This window comes from Salmo trutta, chromosome 8 (genome assembly GCF_901001165.1).
Source record: "Salmo trutta chromosome 8, fSalTru1.1, whole genome shotgun sequence".
NCBI lineage: Eukaryota > Metazoa > Chordata > Actinopteri > Salmoniformes > Salmonidae > Salmo > Salmo trutta.
Window position 1 is genome coordinate 20,966,714 of NC_042964.1, and position 12,252 is coordinate 20,978,965.

The 12,252-nt window shown below is 46.2% G+C and overlaps 1 protein-coding gene across 1 annotated transcript in view; it reads left to right on the top strand.

The window, feature by feature from the left end:
* The window catches only part of LOC115198453 (alpha-actinin-3), a 34,691-nt gene that overhangs the window by 18,545 nt on the left and 3,894 nt on the right, over positions 1-12,252 (top strand). Inside the window, exons 2-18 of the mRNA XM_029760397.1 lie at positions 2,161-2,275; positions 2,557-2,676; positions 3,169-3,255; positions 3,932-4,019; positions 4,458-4,536; positions 4,873-4,954; positions 5,096-5,181; positions 5,409-5,501; positions 5,798-6,028; positions 6,284-6,431; positions 6,742-6,892; positions 7,070-7,178; positions 7,483-7,623; positions 7,874-8,056; positions 9,042-9,176; positions 10,535-10,714; positions 11,927-12,073. Of these exons, the coding sequence (XP_029616257.1) occupies positions 2,161-2,275; positions 2,557-2,676; positions 3,169-3,255; positions 3,932-4,019; positions 4,458-4,536; positions 4,873-4,954; positions 5,096-5,181; positions 5,409-5,501; positions 5,798-6,028; positions 6,284-6,431; positions 6,742-6,892; positions 7,070-7,178; positions 7,483-7,623; positions 7,874-8,056; positions 9,042-9,176; positions 10,535-10,714; positions 11,927-12,073 (2,175 nt within the window). The remainder of the gene's footprint in view (positions 1-2,160; positions 2,276-2,556; positions 2,677-3,168; positions 3,256-3,931; positions 4,020-4,457; positions 4,537-4,872; positions 4,955-5,095; positions 5,182-5,408; positions 5,502-5,797; positions 6,029-6,283; positions 6,432-6,741; positions 6,893-7,069; positions 7,179-7,482; positions 7,624-7,873; positions 8,057-9,041; positions 9,177-10,534; positions 10,715-11,926; positions 12,074-12,252) is intronic.

A 12,252-nucleotide genomic window follows, 5' to 3' on the forward strand; every position in this document is an offset into this window, starting at 1 on the left:
CCTTTTGAGTCCAATGAATAGGGTGTTGTACTTGATGATACAAATAGGGCTTATTTGTGTTTTGGGTTGGATATTTTCCTCCTCATATGTAGTACTTGAAAGACAGGATATCCCAATATCTCATATTTTGTCACCTCACACCATTTTAGGGGAAGCCCCACAGAACATGCATCTGAAAGTTCAACTGACGTCAACAAAAACCTGTTTCTGTTTCAAACTGCACTTGTTTCCACTTTCTTTTATCCTCTCTCTTACAATTTGTCCTTCCTTCCTTCCTTCCTTCCTTCCTTCCTTCCTTCCTTCCTTCCTTCCTTCCTTCCTTCCTTCCTTCCTTCCTTCCTTCCTTCCTTCCTTCCTTCCTTCCTTCCTTCCTTCCTTCCTTCCTTCCCCTTCCTTCCTCTCTCTCTCCTTCTATCCCTCTTTGACTCTGACAGTTAGCCTTAGGAATCCTGCCTTCTCAGCTGTCCCTAATGGTGTCTCATAGCTACCCAATTTAGCCTCCTTCACCCCCCTCACCTCCACTCCTTCCTCCCCCCTCCTCCTTTCTTCCCCTCCCTTCTTCTCTACTTTCCCCCTCCTTCACCCCTTCTTTTCCCTCTTCATCCCTCCCTCCCCTTTTCCTCCTCTCCTCTCCTTCTCCTTCTTCTCCTCCCCTGTTCTCCAGAAGTCTGGTTTGGTGGTCTAGTTAACCTAGCGGTCTGTGTGGTCTGTATAGGGGGCCTGTCTAAATTGGGTCGTGCGTAGCTGTAGGGTGGGGGTTTGTGTGGCTGTGTGGGTTTGGGTCTGTAGGGACTGGGGGACACCTGCTGGGATGGGATTGTGGCTCTCCTACCCTTCCAGGGATGCATCCCAAATGTCACCCTGTTCCCTATATAGTGCACTACTTTTGACCAGGACCCATCTGGTCAACAGTTGTGCACTATCCAGGGAGTAGGAGGTAATTTTGGACACAGGTCAGTGCTTTCCTGCCTCCCTCCCTCTGGCTGTCTGTCTGTTCTGCCTTCCTCCCTTCCTTCGCTCCCTGGCAAGCACTGTCTCTCTCTTGCCCCCACCGTCTCGCGCCCTAGCTCGTTTTCTCTCGTTCTCTTTCTTTCTTTCTCTCGCCCTCTCTCTTTCTCTCTATTTCTCTCACCACCCTCTCTTAAGCACTCTTTATCGCTCTCTCAAGAGTTCTTTCTCTCACGCACTTTCTCTTTTTTTTCTCTCGGTGTCTTTCTTCCTCTAGCTCTCTCTCCCTCTCTGTCATAGCTAAATGGCTCCCAGCTCTGCCTAGTGCCCACCCACACAGAATCACAATCACACACACATCCACACACAGAGCGACTGTGTTAATGGAGAACTCTGACCTGTGACTTTGTCTTCTCTCTTCATTACTGATTAATGTAATCGTTCTCTGTCTCTCTCCCTCTCTCTCTACACTCCTCTGTAGTCAGTTGTTACGCTTCTGCAGGTATTTGTTTTCTCCAACCCCTCACAGCGGACAGACGCCTATGTTTGCTGTGACCTTCTACGCCCCACCTACACACACACACACACACACACACACACACACACACACACACACACACACACACACACACACACACACACACACACACACACACACACACACACACACACACACAAACCTCAACCTCGTATTGAAATGACACAACACCTCCCTTGTCCTTGAATCAGATCAATCGATCAATCAATCAATCATTCAAAGCTGTCAAGGCAGAATAATGACTATCTGAGGTCAGGATGGGTGTGCTAGCCGACAGACACACAGAGAAGCGTCGTGATGCTCTAACAAGGTTAAAGATGTAATGGGGCATTGCCAAGCACTGTGGGCCTGTCAGAGCGGCCGGGAGAAAGCAAACTGCTTCAGGCTTCACTTTAGATTAGAGCATTTGTCTGTTTATGTTTGTTTATTTCCGTTTACTAAGGGGTTGTTTATCGGTGTGGGCCCAGGGTTCCATTTGGGGTCTGTTGGTCTCGTCCGGTCATTGTCAGTGAGGCTCAGTCTCTTTCTGTATGTTTGAGGGAGAAGATTCACTTATTTATTGCCAACTCTAATCCCATTTTTTTCCCTCCTCCCTTTGTCTCCCCTTCTCTCTCTCTCTCTCTCTCTCTCTTTTTATCTATTTCTCCCCCTATTTCAACCCGATTCTCTCCCAGACTTTCACAGCCTGGTGTAACTCCCACTTGAGGAAGGCAGGGACACAGATCGAGAACATCGAGGACGACTTCAGGAATGGCCTCAAACTCATGCTGCTGCTGGAGGTCATCTCAGGTGGGCCCGACTCTTAAGTCGCTTTAAGTCACCGCTAAGTCGGTGTTAAGTCACCGCTAAGTCACTCTTACATACTGTTACATCAGAAAGGTTTACCTCTCCATCTACAGCATATGTTAGTGGAAAAGGACACTCAAATCCGATGGTATGCGGTCAAATACAGCAGCATCTGAGCTGAAATGAATGGAGAATGGCACAGAACTTTCTTGATTGAGTAAAATTTCACCAATCATTTTGTGTTGCGGAGAGGAGACTAAAGGGAATGTTTTTATTGTATACAGGTGAGAGACTGCCCAAACCCGACAAAGGCAAGATGCGTTTCCACAAGATTGCAAACGTGAACAAGGCCCTGGATTTCATCTGCAGCAAGGGAGTCAAGCTGGTGTCCATCGGCGCTGAGGGTGAGATTTTGGTTCTGTTGTCCTTGTTGTTTGCCAATATGTTGTTATACAGGTTCAAAAAACCGTAACATTGTGATTATTCTTTATTTGTAGTTCTAGAGTCCCATTTTACAAAATGGTTCTGACTTAGAGGGGCGGCAGGTAGCCTATTGGTTAGAGCGTTGGACTAGTAACCGAAAGGTTGCTGGATTGAATCCCCGAGCTGACAAGGTAAAAATCTGTCGTTCTGCCCCTGAACAAGGCAGTTAACCCACTGTTCCTAGGCCGTCATTGAAAATAAGAATGTGTTCTTAACTGACTTGCCTAGTTAAATAAAGGTAAAAATAAATAAATAGAGCTACTCAAGTAAAATACTGTAACTTTAGATACTTGTTGAAAGATAGAGTGAGGTATTATATCTGAGACAACTCTCAGCAAGCCAGCATAGACTGAGTTTTGGCATGTGCTCCATGTTGCCATGGTTTCTGACCGAACTCTGTGATTGGCTTGCAGAGATCGTCGACGGTAATACGAAGATGACCCTGGGAATGATCTGGACCATCATCCTGCGTTTCGCCATTCAGGACATCTCCGTGGAGGGTCAGTGTGTGTGTGTGTGTGTGTGTGCGCGCAGGGGTGGAATTGGAAAAAGTTCCCTCTTCGCTCTTGGATATGACACGAGCGAAGAGTTCATCTTATGTTTCACGTTTACAACGTTGTTCTTCTGCATTTCCCCTCGGGTTTCACCCGCCATAAACACATTCGAACTGTACATGCATTAAGTCACAAATTCGACCTACTTACCCGGCTATCGGACTCCCAGCAACACTGTCTATACATTATCAGTCACTATACAACGCTATACATACGCCTGCCATTAAAGCGTTAACACATGAATAGAATTAACGGCCGTAGTCGCAAACGTGTCGTAGGATCACTGTTTAGACAGGCTCTGCATCTGCCACACTCAAAACAACCATGATACATTTGACACAGTAGGCAGTCAGTTCAATATGAGTTACCGTTAACACATTCATATTACTCAAGCCTCCGTGGCACACACACACACACACACACACACACACACACACACACACACACACACACACACACACACACACACACACACACACACACACACACACACACACTAAGCTCGGCACCTTAACACCGCAGGGTTATTGGAGCATATTTAGCCTAGTCCTTTAGGATAACACTGCCGTTCCCCTGCCTCCTCTCTGCCCCCCCCCTCTCCCCCCGCCTCCTCCCTGTGTAGAGACCTCTGCTAAGGAGGGTCTTCTTCTGTGGTGCCAGAGGAAGACTGCCCCCTACAGGAACGTTAACGTGCAGAACTTCCACATCAGGTGTGCACAGCGCGCCACCCTGTGGCCAGGATGGGAAACTACATCCATTCTGCATGCGGATTCACAGTCATGTTGAGAAGAGATGAATTGGGAACTCTAATTCATAGTTATGGCTGTTGCTCGCACCTCTCTTAGCCTGAGTGCCTGTCTGTTTGTGCTATCATGCCAACTCCTTGTCACTCACTGTCACATTTGGCATGACAATTCCATAAGGAGTTGGCAAGAGACCAGAAACAGACTGGTGACCAGGCTACATCTCTCTTTCTTTTGGGATTGTTTGTGGTATTATTTACTTTATTATTTTACTTTCTCTTAACTTTCTTTCTCTTTTACTTTCTCTTCATAATCCTAATGTTTTTCCTCCTATCTTTGTATCATCCTCTCCTCTCCTCTCCTCTACTCTCCTCTCCTCTCCTCTCCCGTGGGTGACCGATTCAGTTGGAAGGATGGCCTGGCACTGTGTGCCCTCATCCACAGACACAGACCTGACCTCATTGACTACTCCAAACTGAGAAAGGTGCCCCCCCTCCTCCCTTCACTCTCCTCTCATCCCCCATCCCCTCTTAGAGTCCACAAGGGTCAACACCTGTCGTAGCCCCTTACTATTTTCTTTCATTTCTCTATACCTCTATTTCCTCTTTTTTCTCTCTAGAACTCTGTTGTATAAATTATATATATATATTTAAAAAATAATAATATATGCCACTTAGCGGACGTTTTTATCCAAAGCGACTTACAGTCATGCGTGCATACATGTTTTGTATTGGTGGGAATTGAACCCACAACCCTTGGCCTGTGTCTTCTCTCTATGTGTTCATGTAAATCTCTTTCTCTGTCTGTGTGTCCCTAACAGGATGACCCCATCGGTAACCTCAACACTGCCTTCGAGGTGGCTGAGAAGTACCTGGACATCCCCAAGATGCTCGACGCTGAAGGTGAGTCCATATTTTTTTCAATCAGGATTTCTGTAAAACCAGGCAATTTTACAACCCTACCGTTCGTCTCTGACGACTCTCTCCAGTGATTTCACTGGGGTTGTATTGTCCCTGAGCACACCTCCCTGGTCTCTCCCTCAGACATTGTGAACACCCCCAAGCCTGATGAGAAGGCCATCATGACCTATGTGTCCTGCTTCTACCACGCCTTCGCTGGGGCTGAGCAGGTAACTCACTCCCTCCACTGTCTCTGCTCCACACTGCCGCAAAAACATTGAATACAATGCAATGGAAAACAATACAAGTCGGCCATCTTTCTAAGGTCCACTGTCTCTGTCTTAACGTTTGTTGTTAATATCTCTCTCTCTTTCTCTCGCTCACTTTTGTTTTGTCTCTCTCCCCTCGCTCCTCTCTCTTTCTCTCTCTCTCCCCCCTCTCTCTCTTACTCACCCAGGCTGAGACAGCAGCTAACAGGATCTGTAAAGTGCTGGCTGTGAACCAGGAGAATGAGAAACTCATGGAGGAGTATGAGAAGCTGGCCAGTGAGGTGAGTGTTAAAGGGATATCATACTAGCCTGCTAACTGTTCCTGTAGACTTCTAGCCATTGCGCTAATGCAATGATGTATGAGAGGTTATATACTGTATGGGGCAGTTTCCTGGACACAGATTAAACCTAGTCCTGGACTAAAAAGCAATTTCATTGGAGATTCTCCATTGAGCATGCTTTTTGTGTTTGGGAAACTGGCCCTGAACGGGACCTGTGTGTTTTTTTAATTGAAGTAACCACCCAACCAACTCTTCTCCCCCTGACCTCTAACCCCTGACCTCTTACCTCTCCCTAGTTGCTAGAGTGGATCCGCAAGACCATCCCGTGGCTGGAGAACCGCATGGCGGAGCAGCAGATGAGGGCCATGCAGCAGAAGCTGGAGGACTTCAGGGACTACCGCCGCATCCACAAGCCGCCCCGCGTCCAGGAGAAGTGTCAGCTGGAGATCAACTTCAACACCCTGCAGACCAAGCTGAGGCTGAGCAACCGGCCCGCCTTCATGCCCTCCGAGGGAAAGATGGTCTCGGTAGGTGACGTCACACACACACCACGTCTCAGGGAGTGACACTGTCCTGGCAGCCCTCTCGACTTCATACCCCGGGTTCTTCATTAAAACCACAGCTAATTTACTGTGGTGGTTCGAAAGAGTTTTGAGAATAACCTCCTGGATATCTGACTGTTCCACCAACATTACAATACCCAGAATAGTCAACCAACTAACTGGCTTCCATCTATAATACTACCCATGTTATATCACATCTCCATCTCTCTCCTCACCCAGGACATAGCCAATGCATGGAAGGGTCTGGAGCAGGTGGAGAAGGGATATGAGGAGTGGCTTCTTACTGAGATCAGACGTCTGGAGAGACTGGACCACCTGGCTGAGAAGTTCAAGCAGAAGTGTTCTCTGCACCAGTCCTGGACCTCAGGTAATAACAGAGCGGGTGAGAGAGGGGAGGGGTGTTGAGAGAGAGAGGGGAGGAAGGGGGGGGTAGAGAGAGAGGGGCGAGAGGCGCGGTAAAGGGGATATCAATTTTGAATTGTAAAATCCACTTTATTGAGTCAAGCCCCTACAGTACATCAACTTTCAACCCTCAGACGTCATGTGCCACAGCACTCATGGGTGGATGGGGTTAGAGAGATATAACGGAGAGGAGAGGTAAAGGGGATAGAGGGATAGAAGGGGGAAGGGAGAGAGAGAGCGATAACGACTGAGTATTAACTGTGTCTCTCCCCCAGGTAAAGAAGAGCTGCTGTCCATGAAGGACTACGAATCGGCCTCTCTGATGGAGATCAGGGCTCTGATGAGGAAACACGAGGCCTTTGAGTCTGACCTGGCCGCCCACCAGGACAGAGTGGAGCAGATCGCTGCCATCGCACAGGAGCTCAAGTAAGGAGGGATGGAGGGAGGGATGATGAGAGGGAGGTGTGGAGGACCGGTGGAAGGAGGGAGTGGCGGTAGAAAGGATAAACGTAGTGAAGTTCTACGAAAAAAGGGATTGACGTACAGTGTGTAATAGAAGACGTGATACCGATCAGTGTGTTTGCCTGTTTCTCTCTCTCTCAGTGAGCTGGACTACCATGACGCGTCCTCTGTGAACGCCCGCTGCCAGGGCATCTGTGACCAGTGGGACAACCTGGGTACGCTGACGCAGAAGAGGAGGGACTCCCTGGAGGTACTGAACTACGCACGTACAACAGATACCTAATATAATCATATTGTATACGCCACTTAAGCAGACGCTTTTGGTTGGAGAATGTGATCCCTGCAGGAACTGAGCACACAACCTCTTACCAACTGATCCACCACGAGCCAGGAGATGTTCCTGACCAGGTCACCTGTCTCTGGAAAAACTCCTGTCCCTTCCAATAACAACTAGTGGTGGTCATATCAAGCCATTACATATGTTACTGTGACTACTTAGCAGGGATGGCTTCATACAGTATATGGATGTTACATCTTGTCCTGGTCTTTCCTAGCGCGTGGAGAAACTATGGGAGACCATTGACCAGCTGTACCTGGAGTTCGCCAAGAGGGCGGCGCCCTTCAACAACTGGATGGACGGAGCCATGGAGGATCTGCAGGACATGTTCATTGTCCACAGCACCGAGGAGATCCATGTACGTGTGAATGTGTGTGAGCGTGTGTGTGTGTACAATACGTAACATTAACGGTCTGATGGACTCTCGTTTCTCTCTGCGTTCCCTCGCTCTCTCTCTCGTTATTTCCCATATCACTCCATTCTCACTCCTTATTTCCCACCCTCCTCGTTATGTGACACACACCACACCCTTTGATCCTCTCTCTCTCTCTCTATCGCTCCTTCCCACTGTATCCCTCCATTCTCACTCCTCCTCCTCTCCTCTCCAGTCTCTGATTACAGCCCATGACCAGTTCAAGGCCACCCTACCAGAGGCTGATAAGGAACGCATGGCCACCATGGGCATCCAGAGCGAGATTGTGAAGATCGCTCAGACTTACGGCATCAAGCTGTCAGGAGTCAACCCCTACACCAACCTCTCCCCCCAGGATATCACTAACAAATGGGAGGCGGTGAGTACAGCACACTCTGGGAAGCCAACAGAGAAGCTGAACTGGTTTTCTATTTAATTGTATTCCCTTCCCTGGCTAGGTTTCTACACTCTAGATTGTAGTCAAGAGACACATTTCCCGGGACAATCATTTTTTCTGTAGTTTGTATTTCTTCTTACACGCTCTAGTTGTAAGTTGCTTAATGTCAAAGGGTTACACCCTAGAGCAGGGCTTTCCGACCCTGTTCCTGGAGAGCTCCTTGTACCCCCATGTAGGTATTTCGCTCCAACCCAAGTTGTAACTGACTTCATTGAGACAATGCTGAAACATCAATCCATGGGCAAGTCGGTGACACATTTTCATTTGGGCCGAAATCAAATTGAAAGAAAAGTTATCTTGCAAATTCAGCAGGTTATGGTGTGAAATAGGCTTTTAGAAGTGCCGTTTTTATTTGACAACTTTGGTCGTCTTTGGTGTGTTTATTAATGAACAAGCACCTTTTATCCCTCTCCTATTGAAAAAATAAGTCATACAAAAGTTTTACGCTGCGTGAAGTTTCAAATGCATTCTACCATTACGAAATGTGTAACGTGATCGGTATTTTGACATTACAATTTTTGAACACAAAAATACATTTCATTAATCAAATATTTAATCAGTCGTCTTCCTCAAATGAAGGGGATGATGACACAATCTTTGCGAGAGGGAGGGAATTTGATTTAATTGGTCCTCATCTCACGGCTCAGACACGGTTAGCTCTGAGTTAGTCTGCCCCGGAGCAGATTAGTTCTGAAGGATTCGTCGCCATAGAAATGTACCTGGCAAAAAAAGGTGAGCCACTTTCGTGGTACTGGTTATCTGAGTTTGAACTCAAGGTTGACCAAAGTTACCTCACGAACTCCTCAAATCCGGTACGTAGTATAGGGCTCTGCTCTCGAGTAACAGAGTAACGCAACGTCATCTCTACCAGTGTGTTGACGACCAATGTCCCCGTCTCCCTCCATAGGTGAAGCACCTTGTTCCTCTCAGGGACCAGATGCTGCAGGAGGAGGTGGCCAGGCAGCAGGCTAACGAGAGGCTGAGGCGCCAGTTCGCTGCCCAGGCCAACATCATCGGACCCTGGATCCAGACCAAGATGGAGGTACAGTTACTTCAGCTAGAGCAGTGGTCACCAACCTTTTCTGAGTCAAGATCACTTTCTGAGTCAAAATTCAAGCGGAGATCTACCGCTCAGATAAAAAAAATTACATGAATTAAAAAACATAAGCCTATGCAACATTAACCAATTAAAAACAGTTCTGTAGCAATGACGTTTGTGCAGTAGGCTACGGGCCCAAAACATTATCACTGCAGATTGGCTATGCCGGAATTACCCTGCCAATGTTGTTTTTCTCAGACCATTTTGAAATGTAAAATGTAGGTATATGATCACACTCGTCATATATAATTTGTTGTATTACTGGTGAGGCACAGCTAATTGAGGATAATAATAATATATATTTTTTTTTTTACTGGACTCATCCGTCCCTCAGCTCTCCCTCCGCTGAGAAGAGGGGACACAGTCTTCCAGCTGATGGCGAAACTCAAGTCGCACTGCATTATTTCTGCCTCGTGCGCCAATTCATGTTGCTACTCCTATGACCAGAGAAAGTGAAATATTCCTCGATATTAGAAAAGACAAAAGCCGCTAATTATAACAACGCAAGCTTAGCTGAACACTTTGCGGTTCTCATTCGTTGCAGCTGCAGTGCTGGTTGTAGCATGAGTGGAAGTAGGGAGAATGTGCATTTTATGGCTTATGGAAGTGTTGAACAGAACTGTTGACGGTGCCGAATAACAACTTAGGAAACTGTGCAGACACGGGTGATCTGAGCTATCTGATTGGCCAGATGTAGGCCTGTAGGTGCACTTGATTTGATCTCTGGGCCTGCCGGGTTCTACCTTCAGATACATAAAATGGGAACACTTTGTCTTCCCGGTGCTAGGGCTGCTGAATGAAGTGCACCTACAGACAACAGCACGAAACAAATACAAATAATAGGAATGCAAGGCTTTATCGTTGTGTTCGACTGGTTGGTGACCACTGAGCTAGAGCTACACGGTCCTACGAGTTTGAAATCCTCTTTTGTGAAATCCTCATTCCGCTCATTGTACTCCTATGTCATTATGCCATGTTTGGTATGGCAAGAAGTGAAATGCTAGCACAAACAGACTGGTACCCAGGCTAAGCTGCTACAGGGTCTCCGAACCCCAAACACGCAGAGGTTCGCAACATCTACTGTGCCTACACTTATGGGTCAGAGTAGGAGAGCTAATCTAGGATCACTTTTGCCTTTTAGATTATAATTAATGGACCTAATCCTACATTCTATACCTGATCCTAGATCAGCACTCTTTGACGCTTTATGAATACGGAAGCATGAACTGTCATCCATTCACACTTCTCAGTTCTTACTACCTCCTTTTTCTCCCCCTCTCTCTCCCCCTCTCCCTCTACAGGAGATTGGTCATGTGTCTGTGGACATCGCCGGTTCTCTAGAGGAACAGATGAACAATCTCAAGCAGTATGAACAAAACATTATCAACTACAAGTGTAACATCGACAAACTGGAGGGAGACCACCAGCTCAGCCAGGAGTCCCTCATCTTTGACAACAAACACACCAACTACACCATGGAGGTAATACAACTCACAACTGGACAACACACAACTACACAACAAACACTAACTACACAACACACAACTACACAACAAACACACAACTACACCATGGAGGTAATACAACTCACAACTGGACAACACACAACTACACAACAAACACTAACTACACAACACACAACTACACAACAAACACACAACTACACTATGGAGGTAATACAACTCACAACTGGACAACACACAACTACACAACAAACACTAACTACACAACACACAACTACACAACAAACACACAACTACACCATGGAGGTAATACAACTCACAACTGGAAAACACACAACTACACAACAAACACACCAACTACACTATGGAGGTAATACAACTCACAACTGGACAACACACAACTACACAACAAACACTAACTACACAACACACAACTACACAACAAACACACCAACTACACCATGGAGGTAATACAACTCACAACTGGACAACACACAACTACAAAAAACACAACTGCACAACACATAACTACACAACAAACACTAACTACACAACACACAACTACACAACAAACACACATCTACACCATGGAAGTAAAGTATCTTATATCCTAGACTTAGGTTAAGTATCATATACTCCCCTATTTGGACAGTGAAGCTAAAACGTTTCATTTGGCTCTATACTCCAGCATATTGGATTTGAGATAAAATGTTTCATATGAGGCGCCAGTGCAGACGGTCGGTCGCCTTTTATTTGGGGGGATTTTCATACATATCAGTTTTACCGTTTAGAAGTTAGTGCACTTTATGTATCTAGTTCCCCATTTGAAGGTGTCATAAGGTGTCACTTATAGTGTATTAAAGTAGTCAAAAGTTTAGTATTTGGTCCCAAATTCCGAGCACGCAATTATTACGTCCGTTTGTTTAGGTTGTGTTTCTGATTATGTTGTGCTCAATAGAAATGAATGGTAATAACATGCTAACCTCTCACCATAGACCAATAACAGGGAAGGTTAGCATTTAAAAAAAATATTTATGCGTCTGTAACTTTCTCACTCCTCATTATTCACAATTCATTCATGATTATCTGTAATCCTGGTAGCATCCACATTAATATAGAAGTGTTCAGAAACATATTCCGTTCTTAATTACTCTAAAAATGACTCCTCTGTTTCTCTTGCTTTCTCTATCTGTCTCTCTCCGCTCTGTCGTTCCCTCTCTCCCTCTGCAGCATATCCGTGTGGGCTGGGAGCAGCTGCTGACCACCATCGCCCGCACCATCAACGAGGTGGAGAACCAGATTCTGACCCGCGACGCCAAGGGTATCAGCCAGGAGCAGCTCAACGAGTTCAGAGCCTCCTTCAATCACTTCGACAGGGTAAAAAAAAAATATCACTATATATCACTATATTATTGTACTTGCATTTCTTGCACTTGTCTTTTCACTTCCTGGCTCAGATTTTACAGATAGCGGCTATTCTGAAGAAGGTTTTACTTGGAATGACAGTGATATGTGATTATTTTTACCTACCATAGTTGAATACACTGACTGTAAGT